This window comes from Delphinapterus leucas, chromosome 10, assembly GCF_059928025.1.
Source record: "Delphinapterus leucas isolate spDelLeu-1000000601 "Yukka" chromosome 10, BTC_Dleu_Yukka2, whole genome shotgun sequence".
In the NCBI taxonomy this organism is placed as follows: domain Eukaryota; kingdom Metazoa; phylum Chordata; class Mammalia; order Artiodactyla; family Monodontidae; genus Delphinapterus; species Delphinapterus leucas.
The window spans coordinates 87722489-87746697 of record NC_143138.1 but is presented as its reverse complement, the minus strand read 5'-3'; the positions used below and the strand labels follow the sequence as shown (position 1 = coordinate 87746697).

The 24209-nt window shown below is 42.6% G+C and overlaps 1 protein-coding gene across 1 annotated transcript in view; it reads left to right on the top strand.

Moving 5' to 3' along the window:
• The window catches only part of LOC149748310 (E3 ubiquitin-protein ligase PDZRN3), a 40567-nt gene extending 21959 nt beyond the window's left edge, over positions 1-18608 (top strand). The window contains exon 3 of the mRNA XM_089919557.1: positions 747-18608. Coding sequence (XP_089775683.1) covers positions 747-884 — 138 coding nt within the window. The 3' untranslated portion in view covers positions 885-18608. The remainder of the gene's footprint in view (positions 1-746) is intronic.
• Positions 18609-24209: the final 5601 nt, after the last annotated feature.

The following is a 24209-nucleotide window of genomic DNA, read 5'->3' as shown; positions in this document are numbered from 1 at the left end:
TGGTGGGCTTTTCTGATGCAAATCAGAACAAAGATAAAACGCCTATTTTCACCATCAGATTATTGGATATTTAAAGGTTTTATAATACTCTGTGCTTGTGGGGATATGAGAATACACTCTGTCTAATGAGCTGTAAGTACAAGCTCTCTGAAGGATAGTTTGGCGACGTCTGTCAAATACACGTACCCTTTGACCCAGCAGTTCCATTGCTAGGGATTTGCCCCGATATATACTAGCAAAGATATTTCAGAGTACAGATAGAAAGGAATTAGAGGTGACACAGTCTCTAATAGCAACAACTGTAACAGTGCTCATTATCCCTGTGTGGGGTTACTGTCCAGTCACTTAAGGGAGTGAGGTAGACAGTGGGCCTGATGGTGAAGAATCTCCAACCAGGCACCCAAGAACGTGCGGAGCATAATCCCATTTCTGTGTGTAAGAAAGAAGGAAATACATTAAAATGTTTTGGAAAGGATGGATAAACTGCCACTCGATGCAGTGAAGGGGTAGAAGGACAGTGGGTTAGAGATGGCAGGGGCTTGTCATATTATACCTTTTGGTATGGCTTGACTTATTTTATCACGTTACTTTTAGTTTAAAACAGAAATCGGGGGAAACAGCTGGCTTTTACCCCCTTGCCACTTGTGCCACCAGCAGGAGCCCATTACTGTTTTAAGAGTGTAAGCTTGATTTTCATGATCAACTTAATGCCTAGCGTTCATGTGTGTGTTTCTTTTAACCCAAAGGACAACCAAGATGGATCGTCCAGTGAAGGAATCTTTGTATCCAAAATAGTTGACAGTGGACCTGCAGCCAAGGACGGAGGCCTGCAAATTCACGACAGGATTATCGAGGTATGTGGACACTGCCAGGGTCTTCTATAGGCCGAATGGCATCCCGTCTTCGTCAGGCTCAAGGCAGGGTGTTCGGTGGGGCAGGGAGGCCTCAGCTGGTGACTCTTGAGGCGCAGGAGTCAGACCTCTCCGATGGTGTGGGACCAGACTGGGTGCCGATTGCCTCGCTCTTAAGCCTTTGTTCATGTTCAGTGCAGAGAAGCCAGATTACGAGTGGCTTATTCACGATTTGGCTCTTGTCACGCGGCCGCGCATCTGTTTTGCGTTCTTCGGTTAGAGCTTCGTGTGAAAACCACTGGGGAGTCGTGTGTTAGTTAGAACCAGATGAGCAGTCCCTGTGGTGCAAATGGTGACTCTGTTCAGATTGGTGACCAGGGAGGGGATCATTGTGTCAGCTTTGGAATCACTCTAACGTCCGCAGAGCTCACAGCACACAGTTATTTCTACATATCCCTCTTTTATGCGTGTCTTTTCTGCCTGTTGTCACGTGTACTAGTTGATTGTCCGGGGACGTGCAGGCAAAGGTTGATATTCAGGATGGTCACTCGTCTCATCACCGACTTCCTCGTTTTCAATTTTCACGCATCATTTTAAACTTTTACTTAGGGGCTTTATAGATTTTCACCGGGGGAGGTAGGTAGCTCCCTCCGCCCCGCCACAGGACACTTTGGAATAGGGTCACACAGTGTCCTAGCATGCTCCGAGTTGCTGAAAGGGAAAGAGTGATTCATGGCCTGCTTGTGTGGGCTCCTGTTGCAAAGTTTGATACAAATGACTATATTTTGCTGGTGTTTTTGACTATGTTGATTGCTCTTTTAATGGGTAAATATATATATATATATATATATATACACATGGGCTCAATTTGTTGGCTCTCCTATGAGGAAAAAATTAAATACGAGAATCCAGGATGAGTTGTTGAAGCCCATAAGAGACTCGCCCATGGGCCGTAGCCATAATATAGCACATGAAACAGGAAACTGGAAAAATGGCACTGTGACCACTGGATGTTTTATGTTCCAAACACACATTTGCATAGCGTCTATATTTCTTGAGTATATTTGTGGTCTCTTTCAAACCTTGGACCGAGTGGGAACTCTGACCATGGGATAAGCCACGAGGGAAGTTCCCGTAACCCGCCGGAATGTGGCCATGTGCTTCCGGGGGAGGGAGCGTTGGGGAGAGGACGACAGAGTCTCGCTTTTCTGGTCTCATTTGGATGAATTCTGCAATGTGCAAAGCAGTATACTTCAGGTCAATTTATATCCTTAGGGGAACAGGCGGTTATATCTCCCCAAGAAAACAAACTGAACGAGTTAGGGTGTAAGAGTTACTTTTCTGAAAGAGTGGATGCAGTGTGACAGTTTACATGTTAAAAGGATACTTGGGGGCTTCCGTGGTGGTGCAGTGATTGAGAATCTGCCTGCTAATGCAGGGGACACGGGTTCGAGCACTGGTCTGGGAGGATCCCACATGCCGCCGAGCAACTGGGCTGGTGAGCCACACCTACTGAGCCTGCGCGTCTGGAGCCTGTGGTCTGCAACGAGAGGCCGCGATAGTGAGAGGCCCACGCACCGCGATGAAGAGTGGCCACTGCTTGCCACAACTAGAGAAAGCCCTTGCACAGAAACGAAGACCCAACACAGCCAAAAATAAATCAATCAATTAATAAACTCCTACCCCAACATCTTAAAAAAAAAATGGGACGCTTTTATTAAAAAAAAAAAAAAAGGATACTTGATTTTGTTTTAAGGACATCATTAATACTGCTACATCCCCCTTGACTTTTTGAAGGGTTCTTAAACTTGGAGATCTTTTTGCTGCACGTTTTAGGGTCAATCTTCATATTTCCCCGGTCAGGGGAGTGGATTTTCCCTACCAGGAATTTGCTTGGGCAAGATGCTTTTTCACGAGCTCAAATGCATCCTTACTGTCTTTTTTTAAATAAAGAGAGAATACATTTTTTTAAAAAATAAATTTATTTATTATTTATTTATTTTTGCTGTGTTGGGTCTTTGTTTCTGTGCGAGGGCTTTCTCTAGTTGTGGCAAGCGGGGGCCACTCTTCATCGCGGTGCGCGGGCCTCTCACTATCGCGGCCTCTCTTGTTGCAGAGCGCAGGCTCAGTATTTGCGGCTCACGGGCCCAGCTGCTCCGTGGCATGTGGGATCTTCCCAGACCAGGGCTCGAACCCGTGTCCCCTGCATTGGCAGGCGGATTCTCAACCACTGCACCACCAGGGAAGCCCGAGAATACATTTTTTGAGACTATTGTTCCAAAAGATAAGTACAGCTTCTATTGCCAAGGGTTCGGTGGAACAGCCAGTTTCTGTAAGTAATGGAATTTCATTGCTCTTACGTTTTGCAAATGAGAAATGTACAGCTGGGCAGGATTTTCTCTTGGCAAAGGGGGATCTGTGTTTGAAACATTTAGTACGGTTTCTGGTGAGTCATATTCCCCTTTTGGACAGTATGTAAAATATTAATCATGTCCCAGTGTTGAGATGGAAAGAAGGATGATCACAATAGAGAAACAACATATGTGTAATTGCAGTTGACACCCCGTGCCATTCTCCGTCAAATCCTAATCTCTTTTGACATGATACAGTGATTCCCATGCCTGAAAACGATGTTCTCCTGTTCACCTTGTCTGTATCTGAGTTTATTACCAGGCATGAATTTGATTATTTTAAGTGTGCACGTGGGTTCACTAAGAAGAGTCAGCGGCTTTCTAGTTTTCCTCCATATTTCTTCCTATTCAGAGGAGTGAACAAACTCCCACTAGATTTTCACCATAAAAACTTTCATCCTGGCAAAAGGAAGCTTATATTAAATCCATAGAGACTGACTAAATCTCGTCCTCAGCGCAGAGCTGTTAATGGTTACTCTGTTCCTACCGCTCTTTGTTCCCTGAGACCGGAGCTGTAGTTCTCACCCACATCAGAGCCAAGCACACCCGCCTCATTTTTTATCAGAAGTATTGTGAAATGCCATCAATACTCTCATGAAACGAAATTCATAAATAATATTTATATACATGCACACCTAATGGTAGAACCTATATACTGACATTAATAGAAAAATAATAGGAAGATCATTTATAATAAAATGTATGTATCGGTGTGTAAATGCTCGGGCACAGCCGCATTAGAAGACACTGTGATGTTTGTTGCCAGACGCTGGCATCTCCTTGTGGTCTCGGCACGGTGCACCGGCGACAGAAGTTGCTGGTCCAGGAAGGCGGTGCTGTGGAGTTTGGCACCACAAGCAGCATCGCCGTCCACGATTGGATTTTCCACGGTGGTGAACAGATTGTGGTTAAGATACGGCACAATTAAATACAGTCTTCCTTTGATTTACACACGTCTCTGTGTGTGTGTGTGTGTGTATGTGTATTTTTTAAATTTTGTGGTAAAATATACGTAACATAAAATTTACCATTTTAACCATTTATAAGTGTACTTTTCTGGGGCATTAAGTACTTTATCGTGCAAGCATCACCACCATCCATCTCCAGAACTTTTTTGTCTTCCCAAACTGAAACTGTAGCCGTTAACCCACCCCTCCTCCCCTTCCCCCAGCTCCTGGCTGCCATCCTTCTGTTTTCTGTTTCTATGCATTTGACTACTCTAGGTGCCCCACATAAGTGGAATCATACAGTATTTATCTTTCTGTGTCTGGCCCATTTCACTTAGCATGATGGCCTCCACAGTCATCTGTGGACTTGTAGCATGTGTCAGAATTCCATCTTTTTTCAAGCTGAATACTATTCCATTGTATGTATAGAAGTATATACCACATTTTGTTTATCCATTCATCCATCGATGGACATTTGGCTTGCTTCCATCTTTACACTGTGGTGAATAATACTGCTGTGTACATGGGTGTGTAATCTGTATGCATTTAAATTGCAAAAACAAAACAAAACAAAAAAACCCCTCAGGTTTTATATGTAACACAGAGTTAGGGTGTACCCTCAGGTAATTATAAAAAGTTTGTCACTTTACCTTTACTAATGTCTGGCAGGATACGGGACGGTTATTCAGGAAGCCCAATAATTCTTCATTGCCCGAGACTCTGTGCGTTTAGGGCTTCTAGCATCCTTGGTCCCCACCCCAATCCTTGTGACAATGAAAAATGCTTCCATAGATTTCCAGCAGTACCTCGGGTTATGATAGGGACCCCAGGGAGAATGACTGGGGTAGAGATTTGTCTTGTTCCCAACCTTATGATGCAAGGTGTGTTGCTCAGAAGCTCGTTCTTGCATTGTACTCGTCTCTCATTTGACGGTAAGTGAATTTCTGTGACAGTTGTCTGGGCTAAATGCAATGTCCTCTCCTGCTTTGAGGTAGTAAGTGCAATTCTCCGAGTGTAGTGAAGGCAGGGAGTGAAGCCCTCTTTTGCCACTAACCTTTGTTTTGTACAATCCTCTGTAAATACGTGTTCATCTTGGGAGTGTTATGATTTGAAGACCCAAGCATGTGGTCACAGAAGATGTGTGAGCTCAGTGGCTTTTGTGTACATCAGTCATTCTCTGTTTGTTTGTCATTGCTAAAAAGGCTGGGTTACAGGGTTGACTAGAACAGATTAACACTTCCTTCCCTTCCCGAGCTAGGCTACTTGGTAAAGCGAGATTTTACTATTTGTTAGTGAAGATAATGTTCTCCCAGCAACTAAAATGGCAAAGTGGCATGTGAATTCACCTGCAAAAGCATTTAGTTTTAGAAAAAGGAAGACGCTCTTTTTCTTCTGTTAACTTTTTATTTTGACGTAATTTCAGGCTTGCATTAATGAATTCCTGTACAGGCTTTACCCAGATTCCCCCAGCATTAACATCTACTACATTTAGTTTATCCCTTTCTCTCTCTACCCCTATTCCTAAATACATCAGTGTGTATTTTTTTTTAGGAATAAGACCTTCTCTTACATAACTGCAATCCATTTATCTAAGTCAGGAAATTAATATTGGTAGGGCCCTATTGTCTCATCTACAGAATTTAGTCAGATTTCTAATAATCCGTACAGTGTCCTTGATAGCAAGAGAAAACCGCAGATCATAGGTTTTACTGAGTTGGCGTAGTTCGTGATTTCCTTTCCTTTAGAGCAGTGGCTCAAGTATTTTGTCTTGCATGCTACTGACGTTTTCGAAGAACACAAACTAGGTCTTTTGTATAATGTCTCTCAATTTGAGTTTGTCTGATGTTTCCTCATGAGTACGGATTCAGGCCCTACATTTTGGGCAGGAATACCAAAGAAGTGATAGTGTGTCCTTCTCAGCGCATCCTGTCGGGGTTCACACGATGCCACTTTGTCCCTTTATTAGTGATGTTAACTTGGGCTGCTTGGTTAAAGTCTTATCTGCCACGTCTCTCTGCTGTTAAGGTACTGTTTTCTCCTTTGTCTGGTATCCTGTCGGGGAGGGTGGGGGGATACTTTGAGGCTGTGGAAATATCTTGCTGCGACTCAAACTCTCATACACTGGTTTTAGCACCCACTTATGGATTTTACTTGACTATTATTATTATAATGGTTGACAAATGGTGATTTACTAAGTACATTCCTTCTCTGTTTATGAGTTGTAAGAAGAACTGTTCCTTTCCTCCCTGTTTTTTTTTTTGCCTATCTCCATGTGTCTGTCTGTCTGTCTGTTTCAGTATGGACTCACGGATTCTTATGATTTGGTGGTCACCTTGGCCAGTTTGGGCCAGAAGGAGCTCTTTCAAGCTAGTACCTCTGTCCTTTTCTCATGTTTCCATCAGTTTTTGAGCACTTCCTTACTTTGTGGCACCACGAGATGTCCCAGGCTTATCTTGTACTCTCCTTGCCCCAACCCTAGAATCAGCTCTTTTTCCAAGTAGCTCTAACTCCATTGAGTGAAGAGTGAGTGGCATTTAGAAACCAAAATGTGGTTGCTAGGGTGATCATATATAGTTATACGAGGTTATAATTGAGGTTTCACTGTTTCTAGGCACTTTCAGCAAACAGAGCTAGAAAATGTAAATATGCACACACAGCGTTATCATCAACAACACACCTCCCTCCTAGTTCCCTATTCGTCCTTTTATATATTTTGAAAACTATGCCTGTATCAGTACCTCTAATTCCAGTCCAAGTCTGCATGGTTAAGTTTCTCCTGCTTCTTTGAAGATGTGCAACTCCTAGAGGAATCCCTTTTGAAATAGTGATGAATGTACTCTTTTCTTTTGAATCAAAACTCTGATCTTTGCTTAGATGTTATCAGTGAATTAAAAATTGTTGATGAACATTGTTTAAAACATTTCTATATTATTTTTGGTTTGATTTTGGGAGGAAAAATGTGCTCTAAAGTAGGTGATTTTGTAATTATATTTTTCTTTCATTATGAGGTAAGAAAGTCTCGGTATTTCTTGTGTAACTGTTTGCAGGAAACCTATTATTGCTCAACAGGCAGAGATATGCACAAGCCGTTTGGGGGTGACATTAAAAATAAACACGTGGGGCTGTGCTGTTGTCCTCTGTAGTGACTGATAGCCATGGACCACACTCAGCAGAGGAGAGGAAAAAATTCTGTGGCAGTTATCCTCCTGAGAAGTAAAACCTATTCGTGTCAATTTGAAATCTCTGTTACCTCAGTTACACAAATAATCTGTTTTGGTGAAAGAGATGTGGTATAATTCAAGCTACGTTGAGAAGATTCTTTTTAAGCTGCAAAAATAAGCAGGTTTTAGAGACCCCTTATTAGTAATGGGCCTCAACTCTCCATTTCCAGAGGCAGAGACTAGAGTTTCATCTGAGTTACCAGTTTCGGTTGGTCGACAGTGTTGTACCCTGGATTTCTGTGCGGCAGGATTCTGAGGCCATGTCTGGATTGAGTGGGGGTGAGTGTGGTGATCATTTAGTGATGTTTACCGTGGACACAAGAGAGGAGGGGTGACAGTTCGACTCTGGATTTGTTATCTCTGGCTGGACTCATACGATGTTTTTGGAATGACGTCATTATCATTTGGAAGTAATGACTCCTTTCATTGGGATGGTGTGTATTTCATAATAATGTATCAGTCGTTCTTTTTGGTCTTCAGATGTAAAAGAAAGTGGACACCTTTGTTGCATCTCAGTTTTTTTTCCCTCCTCCCCCTGTTTAAAGACGCTTTTCACTTTCATCTTACTCTTACAGCCTATACCATAGCAATAGAAGTTCTGGCAAAATGAAAGCAACTGATTTCCTTCCTGTTAGCAGGCACGTGCGGAAGTGGAAAGAGCCCTGAGATTTCAATGAGGACCCCAGGTTTCGGTTTCTACCAGGTTATTCGCCCTGTGGTCTTAGTATCCTAAATGCTGAGCTTCGCGTTCCTCATGTCTAAAACGGGAAGAGCATTACTCTCTGTCTCCCCTACCTGTCATGCTGTCTGAGTAGAGCAAGGAGATAACATAGGTCAAAGGATTTTTGCTCTTAAGTGCCAATGTGAAGAATTGTTTGGGTTTTTTTTTTCAAATTCAAATTTTAGTATCTGATACAAGAACTTAATACCAAAGCCAATTATAGAAGTCAGCAAAACACTTCTGAGATCTGTTTTCCTCTTGTGTGTTTTAGCCAGAATGTAGTGCTGCTGCAGGATTATTGAGGAAACCTTGGACTGTTTCAGGCAGACATACTTTTCAGAATTAACAATGTGACCAATTAATACCAAATATTTCCTCTTTACTCCCAGTTGCCTTTAAACAAATAACATTTTGTATTAATTTTTTTTCTAATGACTGTACTGATGTATTGACTTGGTAATATTTATTATTGTTCTTATTTTCTTATTACTGTTTTGCTATAAAAACTAGCTTTACAAAAAAAAACACTAGGTTTTCAGGGAACATCTTTGTAACAGACATCACTGCACACCAGCCAGATAAACGTTAGGTGAAGAATAAAACATATGGCGTGATGCAATTTGTTTGTTTTAAAGACATTTATGTATATTAGTCTTTTCATAGGAAAACGTACTCTGAGGTAATAAAACATTTTAAAGTTATATATAAAGTTGTAGAGTGGGATTATGGGGGAACTTTACATTTTTTAAGCCACCTTTCTATAATGTTGGACTTCTCCAGAGAAGTGAGTATTCTTTTTTATAATCCAGAAAACAGTAAAGAGGAAAAATGATGAGTTAGAAGTTTCCTTTGAGTTTTAAGTATCACAAAGCTGACTCCTGCTTGTGTGTTTCCTTTTGTACGTTATTTGTCCTTCTCTTTTCCAAAAGCGCCTAGCAGATGGCCTCAGATATGAGGTGGGTGGGCAGCTCATGCTGAGACTCTGGAACCAGGCTGTTGGAAGTTCCTCCCTCCCATTCTCTGTCCAGATGATCAGAGTTTGCTTCCTCTTGACACTGTGTACTTCTGTGGGGGTTGTGGCTCCCCAGAAGTTTTAAATCTATCCCCTCATGGTCAACCCTTAGTAAATAAGAGTTATTTAGATCATCCACAAAGCACTTTAAAATCAAGAATAAATCAGAAGTGACTGGCATCCCCATTAAATTTTTTGAATAAAGATTAGGTCGAAAAATTAAATCTTTGGTAATTCCCAGACAACAACAAAACAACAAACCCTTGACAACAGTACAGATAATATACAGTTTATATTCAGTTGTCTTCTTTGTGCACCATATCTAGACCCTTATCTTTAAGTATGGGCGTTTTGAGAACAAGAACCCACGTTATTTTTTTAAAAATTAAGTTTGTGTCTTTCAGTCTGTTGGTGTAAGACACAAAGAGTTAGGTGCACTTTTTTTTTTTTTTTTTTTTTTTTCGGTACGCGGGCCTCTCACTGTTGTGGCCTCTCCCATCGCGGAGCACAGGCTCCAGACGCGCGGGCTCAGCAGCCATGGCTCACGGGCCCAGTCGCTCCGCGGCACGTGGGATCTTCCCGGACCGGGGCACGAACCCGTGTCCCCTGCATCGGCAGGCGGACTCCCAACCACTGCGCCACCAGGGAAGCCCTAGGTGCACTTTTATCGGACTTGAAAGGTATGTTTGGAATGGTCTAACTTAAATTACCAACAATGAAGTATATGTAAAATAAGCTGTGTGGGAGAGGCCCTGGGAGAACCTTTGAAAGCAGTAAGTAGGTCCACATCATTTTGAAAACAAAAACTAAGCAGGGAGCCTGTAGATGAGGGGGCTGGGAACAGGAGCAGGGAGAGTTAGATTAGGAATTGTCACTGGGAATGACACGCAGAAGACTCAGGTGGACTGGCGGCTGCAAACGCTGATTTGCAATTACGCCACTTTCACTGAAAACTCCCAGTACCCCAGGGTGGGAAGCTGCAACAGCACGACTTCGTGCAATGGTGATGAATGATTCCCATGAGCCTCTGGGGGAGGGCAGCTGGGACGGGGTTCTCGGCCACACAGAGTGCCACATTGCTCCAAGAAGACCTTTGGCTCTTCTGTTTTGTCTATTTGTCTGTGTGTATTTTGACAGTCATTTGAACTGCAGACAGTCTGGGTCCCATCTCTCTTCTCCTGAGGGTAGCTAGCGCTCCCTGCTTCCTTTTTGGCTCTTTTGATTCTCTTAATTTCCATCTTTCATCACTTCCTCTTTTCCTGCTACTCCTCATGGGTCACTTGACAGCTCTCGGGGACCAAGAGAACTGAAAGCCTAAGCGTGTGTGCTTTCTTAGCCACTTGCCACCTCCCCAAAGAGACGTGCCAGTCTGTTTTCTTTAAAATGAGCTAAATATATTTATGTTTTATTTTTCACTATCTGGAGAAACTCTGGGGTGGATTAGAAGTTGCTGGCAGTCACTGTCCAAAGAAGGCAGTGTTTGTTCTTTTCCTGGAATGATTGTTACTAGGACATTCATGTTTCTACACACGTCGATTTGAGAATTTGTTAGCCAGACACATACAACTCCTATTCGGTGTTTATTTTAAAAATCGGGAGGGGGATGCATTATATAGAGTGATCTCTGGTCATCATGGCTCGTTGAAAATCTTCATGTTGTGTGAGTTCTCAGGCTCACAGTGGAAGAGGAACCATCAGCAGGCATGTGTTCTACTTGTTTGGAGGTGAGTTGTATTCTCCCTAATACTGAGATAGGCCAAGATGCATAGAGCGCTCATATGTGGTCCCTGGCTCTGGGGAGTTTCCGTGTCAGACTGATGGACAGAGGAAGGTAGCTGATACTAGGGCCCTGAGAAAGGCAGTCAGTTGTATAGAGGGTTAGCCGTCACAGACTCTGGAATCACACCAGGTTTTGAATTTTAATTCTACCATCGCTAGCCTTGCGACCTTGGACAAGTTTCTCCTCACGTCTGAGCATTGCTTTCTTCTGTAAATTATGGACACCATTTAGGCACACCTTGGAGATACTGTGGGTCCAGTTTCAGACCGCTGCAGTACAGCACATATCACAATAAAAGGCGTCACATGAATTGTTCTGGTTTGCCAGTGCATATAAAAGTGATGTTTATACTACACTGTAATCTATTGTGTACAGTAACATTCTGTCTAAAAAAAATGTAACAGACCTTAATTTAAAAACACTTTATTGTTAAAAAATGCCAGACATCACTGATCACAGATCACCATAAGAAATACAAGCAGGAAAAAGTTTGAAATATTGCAGATTATCAAAATGTGACAGACACGAAGCAAGCAAATGCTATTGAAAACGGTGCCAATAGACTTGCCTGACGCAGCGTTGCCACAGACCTTCCATTTGTAAGAAATGCAGTGATCTTCGAAGCGCAGTAAAGGTGAAGCGCAATAAAACGAGGTCTGCCTGTACGTGTATCATAAAGTTGCTACAATAAAGAATATAATGCATGTGTCTGAAAACTGTAAATTTGGCTCCAGAATAAACACTCCCCAGGTGGTTAGCTTTGCTGGTGTTGTTTCTTGTCATTCTGTAGAGGCTGGGCTGGAAGGACCTTCTAACAAGCCAGTGCTTTGATGACGGTTTTATGGCACAGTTTCATAAACCCAAAATTACAGTTGTGAATAGATAATTTTAATTTGTTTTAGATTTCTTTTCTTTAATTAGTGACCCTTTGAATCTGGATGGAGAAACAGCTATCACTTCCTAAGGCCATATATATCACGGTAATTGATCAATCAGGAATAATTCTTAGTTTACATGTTAGTGTGAACCTGGTAATTCATTGCATATGTGCTGACTTCAGTGTTCTAAAAATAAAGTAAAACAATTCATGTTTAATATCAGCTATTTTTAAAGTGCCTGAACCGATTACGATTTCCATTTTTATATTGACTCATGAGGAATATTGGGATTTTCTTGAAACTGTGGAGTTTGTATTTCTTTGAACAAAATCTTCCCTTAAGATGGCAACTCACATCAACTTGTCTTTAGGGTAACGTTTATAAATTGATGTCAGTGCAATACACCAACGTAGAAAAATTGAGAAATATGGTAAACAGTAAAGATGAAAATAGAAAACCTTACGGATAGTAAGCAGTGTCTTGAAAAAACTTTAATCAGTTTGCTTAATCACAGGGTACAATGGCCTACTTGTTAGAATCTGATGAGACATGGAAATTGCATGTGGAGCACATAATATTACTTGCTCTAAACCCTAGCTTAAATGAGATGGTAGGAGCACAAGTAAAACAGGACGATGTATGATTTTTTACAACCATGTTAATGGATTTCAGATACTTTGTATCATTCTCTGAAATATCTGAAAGAGTCAGTGTGCTTATATAGGAACCTCGGGGTGGGGTAACATTAACATATGTTGGGGGCTTGGAATAGAATTGCTGGTGATAAAGGAACTTGAGAAGAGGGAATCAAGCAAGAAAAAAATATGTCATATTTTTACTGAAAGCTGGAAACTCACTATCAATGGAGCAACATCTTAATTTTCTTTGGTGACTGAAAGGTAAGATTGAAAGCTAGCAAAAAGATCTACTTTCCCCTTTCCTTTTAAAGGACTAATGATGGTGGTAACAAAGTTGGTGAAGTTTATAATTTCTCCGTTCAGCTGCCCTGATCAGCATCCTGGTATCTGAAGGACTGATTGCTTTGGTATACGAAGCGGCAGAGGGAAACATGATCAGATAGAGGAAGGACATTAAATGCCGCATTGGGATGAATCATTTTCAGAGAAACGTTACCTTAACCTTGGTATCTGCGTTTTCATCAAGCTCTAAACCGCACTTAAACTTTTATTAGCCACAAACCTTTAATAGACCGTGTTTTGACAAATAAGATTTGTTTTAGGACTGCTTCAAGAGCTTGTGAAAACTGTATGTATATATGTGAGTCCATGTATGAGTATACACTTATATGAATCTGTGAGTAAGTGTATATGCCTGAATACATTGACTTCACATGAGTTGCTTGTGAGATTTCGTCTTCATTGGAGACCCAAGACAAATCAGATGAAGTTTTAAGCTGTTTCAAATGTAGTCCCTGCTTAATAACCTCTGTTTACACTTTGTGAGAAATGAAAGGAGAATCCTTTGGGCAGGTGGTATTATGTAAAGTGCAGGCAAGGAAATCTTTGTTTTGACAAGGTTATTGAATTACCTGCGAAGCCTATTCATAGGTAAGATTAGGTTAATTTGCCTGACACGTTAAGTACATCTTAAAAGTGAAATTCAGAGTCTCCTCTGCTTAAATTTACTAGATTTAACAGAACGTACAGGGAATTACGCTAATTCAGAGAGAAGAGGCCAGGGAAGGAAGTTGCTTTTTCCATTGCAATGATATTTTTCCTTTCTTCTTCAGTTTGTTTAAAAGTTAAGTCCATGTAAGGGTTCGTTATTTTTTGCCATTATTAGAACACTAAAGGCATTCAATGTGATCTGTTTGTGGCCTTTTGTTATAATTGATCCCAGTTCTAAGTGATCTTTTAAAACTTAAAATAGTAGAGATTTAAGAAGAGAAAAATCGATGTTTCTTTTCATTCGGAATCAGCTTAGTCCAGTCTTTTTTTTTTTTTCAAGCGTGATGCGTGTGAGAAGTACAAGTCAGAACGGTTATAGAAATAACATCGTGGGCTTCCCTGGTGGCGCAGTGGTTGAGAGTCCGCCTGCCGATGCAGGGGACACGGGTTCGTGCCCCGGTCCGGGAAGATCCCACATGCCGCGGAGCGGCTGGGCCCATGAGCCATGGCCACTGAGCCTGCGCGTCCGGAGCCTGTGCTCCGCAAGAGAGAGGCCACAACAGTGAGAGGCCCGCGTACCGCAAAAAAAATAACATCGTATCATCTCCAGGGAGTGCTGATCTTAAACTGTTTCAAGACTATGTAAGAGAGGAAATTAGTCCTTCTGATAGACCCTGCGACAGAGAGAGAATCCACCATCCTCCTTGGAAAATCAGGGTATGGTACAGTCAGTTAAGCCAGTTTAGCATTTCACGCTGATCAGCAAACCTGAACAAGCATTTCGCAAACTCGAGTCAGTTGTATACCACCTGCTCAGTTTTTGCCTCTCATACACCACCTGTTTTGTTCAACACTTCATATTGTCCTTAAAGCTTTTGTTTCGCCTAGATTTATTTTAAAAGGAAACCTATGTCATGATTGCAAGTGGAAAGCCATTTCACGTGCTGTAAACAGAAGGTAACAGTAAAAATAAATACCGTAAAAGTGTAGAGTTGGTCAGTTTCATCTAGATACTGTTGCTTGGGGAAGACTCTGAGCCTGAACCTTGCTTTCTCTTTGATTAAGAGCAGTATTATCCTGTGGGGTTAGAAGTGAGGATGGTGACTGGGAACAGGCCCCAGGAGAGCTTCTGGAGCGCTGGTCCCGTCATGTTCTTCATCTGGATATGGTCAGTGAATGTGCTCAGGCTGTGAATACGCACCGAGACGTACACTTTGTGTAGGTATGTTACATGTAGATAACACTTATTTTACCAAATGGTGTTGGAAACACTTAGGCCCAGATTGACTCTGTCCCCTAGAGACAGTCAGACAAGTTGGAGATTGACAGTGGGATGCCTTGCGCATCCTGTCCCTCGGGTCCTTTTATGCCACCTCCAATAAGGTCAAACGCTCCAGACTTCACCTTGCCCACTGCTGCCATGTGCCAGTCTGAGCTACACTTTGTGTAGGCGCTTGAGTTTGGTTGGTGGAGGGATGAAGGAGCTCTTAGAAGTTTGAGTCCACCACAGGGAGGAATAATTTCATCACCGGTAAAGAATTTCAGAGGCAGAAAGGTGAATAATAGTGTAATAGGCCAGACATCAGGGAATGCGTCTTCGATACAGTTTTGTTTTTATAAATTTTTGAAAATCTGTACTGTCTTTATGCATTCCAGTTGTAGCTGTGTATAGTGTGCCCGTTTGTCCATTGATGGAGCCCATAGATACGTAAGTCCTGCCCCAGCAGCCTCTCCTGCTACCCTGCTCTTTGAAAGAGCATTTTGCAAACTTTTTTGGTAAGAAATATGCTTTATATACAACCCAGTGCAGCACTCACTAACGTGAGCAGGTCCTGGTATATGTGTCTAAAAATTGAGGAAGAAGTTCTTGAGAGATATTTATCCTTAGGACATGCAGAGCTGTCTGGTATTTCTATTTTATTCTTTCTCTTTTAATGCTGTCTGCCACCGAGTGGGTTGATTTCATGGCTCACTGAAAGGCAGTGGCCAGCAGTTTGGAAACATTCCTGTGGAGGAAAGAACTGTGCGTTCCATGTTGGCAGCAGATTTTTTTTCTGACATTATGCCCTATTGATGGCACATGAGCTGTTGATGGCCCATGGAAGCCCCAGCCTCCGGCCAAAGAATGGAGTCAGGTCTATTAGGATATATGACTGTATTGACAAAAACTAAGTAAGCTCCACTACCTGTCAACTCTCCGCTTATGAACTTCCTGCCTGAGGCAAAGTTCATGGGCTGTGCAGGCCACCAGCAGATGGAGGGCATTCATTAGCGGTCACTGGCGTCACAATGGACTAACTACAAAGGGGACCTAGGTCCAGCCTTTGGAAGCCTAACTTGCTTCTATGTGCGAAGCTTTGGTGTGCAGGGTGATTTCCCCTCACTACACATTGAGGAAATGTGTATCTGCCTGGTGTCTGATGTGGATGCTTTTTGTGCCACGTGTGGTGACTGACTTCCAGAGTCTGTGGGGCAGTTTGTAAGCTATACCCACTATGGCTGCTGAATTCAGCCTCTGTTGGGCTCTCCTGAGGAGGAGGGCCCCCTGGGAAATTTACTTCATTATGGAGGGACTAAGGCGGGTCCTGCTTGAGTGTCAGGTCCTGAGAGCAGGGCCACATCGGTTGAGCCCTGGATTTGCAGTGTTCTTGGGGCCTGGCCCGGTGCCTGGTGACTTGGAAATAGATTTTCAAGTCACATGACCAGCTTCTGAGGGTAAAACTGCAGGAAGTCTAACATTAGAAGCCTTAAAGGCAGGTGGCAGTATGTCATGAGGTCTTGGGGACATTTGAGACTTTGACAACACCTCCTGTGGACAGGTGGAATCTACCAGCTGTCCATACAGGAATAGCACCAGCTGAAAATAGACGTATCTCCTAGTGCCAGGGGGAGCTCAGGAGTAGAGTTCCTTTATTGGGAAGCAATATAAATATAATGAGACCCTAAGAAAATCAAGAGTTCAATTTTTGATATACCACGTTGGGTTTTATAAACTAAACTTTAAAAAAAACTCCTACATTTATGAATCCCAGACTTTATGTTTTAAGAAAACGTTTTTAGTCATGTTTAGCAGTAAGATATAGGAAGTTGTGTCTTCTCTGGTTAACTCAGTTTCTGTGAGATAGAGTATGAGTTTCGTTTAACAGTTGTGGCCTTTGCTTACGAAGCTGCAGGCTTTGCCACCGTATTTGGAAAATGTTTGACACTGGCCACCTCTGTCCTCTCATGGACTTCGGTCTTCGCACCTGTAGGACCCACGTTTAACAGCATAAAATCAAGAGCAACTAAGTTCTGGAAGATGCCTTCACCCCCTTTTATTTTGAGTGTGTCACGTTTTTAGATGAAAGTTTAGCCACTGTTGTTGCCATGGAATTTTTATGCCTGTTCCGGGAAATAATTCGGTTGTTTATCAGACCAAGTTGTCAGTGAAGCCGTAATTCGTGGTAGGACTTTCCGAGGGCTCCTTTGCAGGGAAATGCACGTTTAGAGCACTAAACAAAGGCCTTGGGAAAGGCCTTCATTGCTTCTTGCCCCCAGATCACACCCAGGATGAGGTTTACAGCCCAGCGTAGTAAACAGATGTATTTTACCCTTTCACTGTTATCTTTGTGCTAGAATGTTTGAGATATGTTTTCTGTGCTGTATTAGTGAGAAAAGATGACAAGCTGAAAATAGATGAATGAGCTTGGGATGAACGCACACACACTACTATACATAAGCTATTTAGATAACCAACGAAGGACCTACTGTGTAGCGCAGGGAACTCTGCTCAGTATTCTTGGATACCCTATATGAGAAAATCTTAAAAAAACGAATATATGTAGAACTGAATCACTTTGCTGTACACCTGAAACTAACATAACATTGTAAGTCAACTATACTCCAATAAAATTACAATATTGAAAAAGATGAACGTCCTCATAGAATTAACATTAAGCTGAAAACAATGCAAATGTGAATAAAAATGAAGAAATCAGGTAGAAATGGCTTCATAGACAGTTCCTGCTCTGTTTTCTAACACCGTTTGGTAGCAGAAGCTTTAAAACGTGAATTCCTAAGCTCTAAACTGCGAAGACTAATACAGAGCAACTGTCTGAATTTTTCCTTTAAACCCTTGAGCCAAGAAGGGAAACCAAACTGGTTTAGAGTCGGGCATTTGCTTGTGTGTTGCTATGCCAGCCAGTTTAAGAGTGAAAATGTTCTCTCTCAAGGGTGGACACAGCCTGGACTCATCAAAAGGAGTGTATTTTGAAAAACTAATTTTTTGCTAAAGGTTTCCAAAGGAGGAGATAAAACGAAAAATCATGCAGTTTCTCTCACCTTTCAGGATGTGGGATGGCAGAATTCACTCAATGGACGTTTTAAAAAATAAGTGCTATCTCTCTTGCACCAGTTGAAAGGATCACGGGCAGCTCTGTGCGTAATTAGCCGCTTTTGTTAACATATGTCAGTGATGTTTGAATGCATCTAATGTAACATTTTGCTTAGCTTGGTGCCCAAACAAGAATGCACAATATTAGTGAAAGAATGCAAAATCGTATCTGTGTTTGCTTTAGAGGACCTGCCGTGAAATGTTCTTTAAGGACATCCTGTAAGTAACACTAGAATCCAAGCCAAAATAACTCTAGAGGTCTCGAAATAGATACTTAAAGGACCTTTAAGAAAAGTTTTTAAACACTAGGTTGTTTTCATAGCAATAATTTTTTCTTCTTTTCCTAAATGAGTTTTTTTATTTTCTTACACACACACACACACACCCCATTCAGTGGAGCATCCAATTAAGAAATAAAAGTTGGTAACTTCTGCTGAAAATGTAGCCATCGTCTTAATTGAGGAAAATGTGTTGTTGGCACTCAAGTTCAACTCCTAAGCAAAATGGGTCTATCTGCCATTATCCTGTTTCCTGGGCACAAGTAGCTCTTTTTCTCTTTTCCTTCTTTTTTTCCCTCCCTCCTCACTTCACCGCCCCCCTCCCCAGAGATATCTGAGGTTCAGTAGCTATCACAGAAGATGCTTCTGTAACAGGGATGCCAGATTCTGCTCATTAAGAGCATTGAAGCAAACTCTTGGGTTATAAATGGCCTGCTTTTCCTTCCTTCCTTCCTTCCTTCCTTCCTTCCTTCCTTCCTTCCTTCCTTCCTTCCTTCCTTCCTTCCTTCCTCCCTCCCTCCCTCCCTCCCTCCCTCCCTCCCTCCCTCCCTCCCTCCCTCTTTCTTTTTCTTTCTTCCTCCCTCCCTTCCTCTCTCTCTCTCTCTCTCTCTCCCTTCCTCCCTCCCTCCCTTCCTTCCTTCTTTTCTGTCTTCCTTCCTTCCTTCCTTTCTTTCTGTCTCCCTCCCTCCCTCCTCCCTTTCTTCCTTCCTTCCTTCCTTCCTTTCTTTTCTTTCTTTCTTTCTTTCTTTCTTTCTTTCTTTCTTTCTTTCTTTCTTTCTTTCTTTCCTTCCTTCCTTCCTTCCTTCCTTCCTTCCTTCCTTTCCTTCCTTCCTTCCTTCCTTCCTTTCTTTCTTTTTCTTTCTTTCTTTCCTCTCTTTCTTTTCATTTACACCAAACAGAGGGAATGTCCTGGCCTTGTCAGAGACAGAAAAGAACTGCTGTGGCCTTGAAAGTGAAAGTATAAAGCTAATTGATGGTTTAATGTTACAGACCACCTACGAGACAGAGCTCGAACTTGAGGTCTTTTCGACCTTTAAGGAGACAGAAATGCCACTTTGCTTTTAATTTAGGGGAGTCCTGGAAGAGGTAGACACATGGCTAGATGTGCAGATTAGAAATAAGTTATTTTTATATGACATTGGGGTCGCCTGTATGTTTAATAAGCTGGTCATAGGATTCTCCTGATCAGGATCCGTGAGACCTTTCATTCCATCATAAGCTAGTGATGGGCTAGCTTGTGTGGGCTAGGCCTGGCCACTGTCAAGGGCTGCCCCCTTGGGGTGCAGACTCCTGGGGTGGTCCAGTGAAGGACTGTTTCAGGTGGGTGCAGACTTGAGGCCACCTTGTCCTATTTTACATGGGCCATTTTTTCCCCTCCATTTGGTTAAATTTAGTTCGGGACGCTGGAAGTGCTTATGGGGGAAGGAGAATCTCCTGGCTGACGGGTCTCCTTTGTAGAGTGTAATTGGTGGGACACACGGGGAGAGATGGGGGGAGAGTGCTGCACGTCCCAGGTGGGCTAGTTTGGGATGTCCGGGTAAGTGCACACCTGTGTACCCAAGCGAAAAGGTCTGGGAACCAGTGCTGAGAAAATCACCCGCTAGCCCGAGGCTGCTTTAGCTAGTGTGGTTCATTTGTTGTGACATGGTCCACACAGATGCTCCTGCAGAAGAACTTACTTCTGTAAACTCCTGCCACAATGTCAGCAGTAAGCAGCAGTTTGTGGAGTGGATAAGGGTAAGCTAGCTGCTTGAGTTGGGAGCCCAGCTCTGCTACAATTAGCTGTGTAGCCTTGGGCTAGTTACTTAACTTCTCTGGACTTTGTTTTGTGGTCCGAGAAATGAGGACTGTGGTGCCTATCTCATTAATTGTGTGCAGATTAAATGAGTTAATGTGTCTCAAGATTTTAGAAGCTCTTAGAAGAGTTTTTAGTACACAGCAAGTATTCAGTGACATTTTTAATACTACATCGTTCTTAGTGGTGGTTGGCATTTGTTGAGTACCTACTATATATCAAGCAGGGAACTTCATTATCCTAATGTGTCATTTCATTTAATTCTCTCCACAGCCCTGCAGTAGCAGGTAGCGTTGTTCCCACCATAGAGTTGACACCACTGAGACTCAGGTGAAGGGCTTTGTCTGGGGTCTCACAGCTGGCCGCTGAGGCTGACAGGATCCACATCCCCATCTGACTCTCTGTGTGCTCACCTTGATGTCACGTTTCTGCCCAGCCAGATCCCATGTCCATGGAAAGTGGGTCGAAGCCTCATTAAGTGAACAGGCATACAACAGAACTATATATGTGTATGTTTGTATATATATAATTTATTTTGTTTTAAAAAGTTATTTTAGTTAATGTAGGCATAAAGAATAATGGGAATTTGCACACAGCGAGTTGCCGGCAGTGACCTCACTTGAAGGATAGGAGGGGATAGGTGCTGAGACCTTTTTATCGATATTTATTAAAATATACAGTTCTCTTCTTAACTAGCATCTTTTATTGAATTACCACTGCCCAGGTCGTAAAGTTATGTGTTCTTGCTACAATCACTGAGACAGTAGAAGTTTTAAAACAAAAAGGCAGATCTCCACCTACCTTCCTCTCTTCTCCCTCCTCCTGTGTTTGAGGTAAGTTGTGTTTCAGCCTGGGACATGTTCTTGTCTGTGAATAGAGAGAAAAAGAAACACATGCACACACACGGGGTGTTAGACGTTTCTTTTCTTCTTTAGATCGTTGTCTTTACACAGTGGAACTCATTTTTGGGCTTGCTTTCTTTACGTTGTGTCGTGCACAGGCCTCCAACAGTTACACGGATAACTCCTCAGCTTTAATAATGCATGCTGTTTCATCACACGCATGTGACCCCAGCTTATTCGATGCCACATGTACTGATACGTCCTTCAGTTATCTTGCATTTTTTGGACCTGCCAACATTGCCGTCATAACATGCCTGTGGATGTTCCCTTTGGACCTGGTCCTTGGACTCCAAAAAGCTGATTATGTGCTGTATATATTCATATGAGTATTGAGATTTTATTTTCCACAATGAGTAAATGTTTCTTTGTAATCAGAGATAAGACTTCCCATAAAGTACATAGAAACAGGTGATCACATGTTCAGACCCCCGCACAGACGCACCACACAAACCCCAGGGCTTGGTATGGAAAGACGTAGCTTCCAAAAGCAGAGTCACATTAATTCAAAGGCTAAAGTAACATAGTTGGGTGTTCACTGGTGATATTGTGGGCTTCTGTAGTAAAAGATAATGTTTAAGGACATACGGTCATGGCACAGGGAGTGTTTTTGTTTTATAAAGGGGAGAAATTAGTAAACGTAGTGAGCAAACCATCAGTTCTCTTTGCCTACTCAGCTGCCTGGGAGAAAGCCGCGCGCGCACACGCGCTTGCGCTCACACGCGCTTGCGCTCACACGCGCTTGCGCTCACACTCACACACGTGCTTGTGCACATACTCATTGACGTACACACACAGTTCTTTGTACGAAGAAGAATCCCGAAGGAATGTTGCTTATGCTTTTGCATAGGCCTGTTCTTCTGTATACGAGAGTATGTATGAACTTTGAAATTTTATACTTGGGTAAACCTCAAGCCCCAGAATTCGTACCCTTTCCACAAAAAAACGGCATTTTACTAAAATAAAAACAGTTGCTAGTTGCTTCTGATGTGTTCTGTGGAAGCTTTGGACTGGATACTGCAAAGGTGGATGTATTGTATTTCAGAATTCATTTGAGGTAAATTTTATTGTTACGAAGCAAGGTATAATTCAAGCCAGTCTCTGGAAAAATAACAACAGTAACAAAACATAGTTATTTATGGAGAATTACCAAACCACAGAGATGGTATGTGAAGAGGTCCATATGCATATTTTGTTTCATTTTCTTTCATCATACTGAAGTCAAGATGAAAGAAAAACCCTATTTTGTGTCTTAGGCTGGATGTCAAGAAGTTGCCTTATAGGTGAAACGGCCGCAGAAGAGGCCCCATGTTACTTGAGTAGCTACACCATTTGGATGGAGTCCAATCCAGCCCTCTCCTCTTTGTGTCGGATTCCACTCTGTGGGGAATAGTGACATCACAGGATGATTTTGAGTCACTGATGAATAAGGCATCATTCAAAGAGTGATGGGAAGTGCTGTAGGCTTGTTAGGGAGAGGAACAGGCTCCAGGCTGACCTGCTGGCCTCTCTCCCTGGGCCCACCTGGCTGTGTGAGCCGCTGGCATGAAGAGGAGGGGACTCCTCTTGAGGACGCCCTCCCCCGTAAGGATCTGATGAGAGTTCTGGGGTTTTTTTGCCAAAAAATGCATACCCTCATCTTCTCCCGTTCCCTCTCTCTCCCTCATGCACACACACACACAATTTCATGGGACACACAGACTGTTTGGAACCCATCCTTGAGCCCCCTGTTAAAGATTCTTAAGTTTGCAGTGTCTAGACAAAGCTCTGAAAATCATTATTCTCCTTCAGCCAAGATCAACTCAGTCCTAAAACAGCCTTTCCATTTTCCAACTGGTTAAAGGAACATCCACAGGAGCACTGCCCAAAATAAGGACTTGAAGGTAGGAGGTATCAAACACCACGGAAAATGATAGATGGTGACTCGGAGTGCTGGGAAGGACCTTCCTTTTCTGGGATAAGTTTATCTGGAGTTATTGCTTCTCCAGTGAAGTTTCACACATAACTTTTTCTCTACGGGTCTGAAGGAGCTTAGTCTAATATTATGATGTAAACATGCCCCCCCCCCACACACACACACATTCTGTACCTAATAGTAGATCCCGCGGAGCAAACATTCTACCTGTCCATTTAGGGTTGGGATCACATTAATAGTTTCCAACCACCGGGAGCTCCAGGAACAATGGTGCCGTGATTTACGAAGTGACCTCTGAGTTGTCCTGTTGTTATAGTCGGAATGTCAGTGGCAGGTTGCTCATTTCTTAGGAGTGACAACACCTCTCATGCAGCGACAGTTTTCGATGTGCCTCATTCAGAAAGGCTAGTAGAAGTTTAGGCTCTGTATAAATTTGGGCCAGTTTTCAATACCTGTTCACCTTTATTTTCTCATCCAAAAAAATAAAAGTGACAGTAGTGTTTTAAAAAATAAGTTTGTTGGGGGCTTCCCTGGTGGCGCAGTGGTTGAGAGTCCGCCTGCCGATGCAGGGGACGCGGGCTCGTGCCCTGGTCCGGGAAGATCCCACATGCCGTGGAGCAGCTGGGCCCGTGAGCCGTGGCTGCTGAGCCTGTGCGTCCGGAGCCTGTGCTCCGCAACGGGAGAGGCCACAACAGTGAGAGGCCTGCATACCGCAAAAAAGAAAAAAAATAAGTTTGTTGGGTCAGTAAATGAAAAAAAAAAAAAAAAGAAGAACATGAAGTGTTTGCATAGGCCTTGGCGTGTCTAAAGTGCTAAATAACTGGTAAATGGAATCGAGGACCATTTATTATTATCTAGTAGTAGCTGTTGATTGGTCTCAGGCCACACGGAGTGGGGCCTTCCAGGATCAGCGTGCCTTGGAAGATTTGGGTCTTCAGAGTTGACTCAGATGTTACCTACCGAGGGATGGGGCAAACTACTGAGTTAGTTTGCAAAATCCAGGGAGTAGGGACTGGCCAAGTGGGACCGCGTTTAACCATGTAGCTCTCTGTTCGCCAAGAACCCATGCAATTGTTTTTCCCACCGTTCATGAATGAAGAAAGAATTCTGTAGCAGAATCTATTTTATGCTCACTGAAGTATGAATGGTTCTCATATCCAACAGGAAAGAGCAAGAAATGGCAAGGGATGCAGGCTTCTCATCAGTTGTCAAAGCAACTTGGATTCTTGGCTGCTCTTAATTTATCTTTTAAATAAGGGAGGAAAATCCTCCAGATGCTTAACGTATCAACAGATTTTTAACACTTCATCAATCGGTCATTCTCTCCCCCCGTGCCCTTAAATTTCGTTTTGGCTGGCCTGTTTTTTTTTTTTTGGTAACTCATTCTCATTCTCTTTTCCTTTCACCTAAATATTTCCTCCTGAAGGAATCTTAAATTTCCTTGTCTCCTGTGAAATGGGAATAATTATAGTAACTAAAGGTACTCCACAGGAGTAGTTGA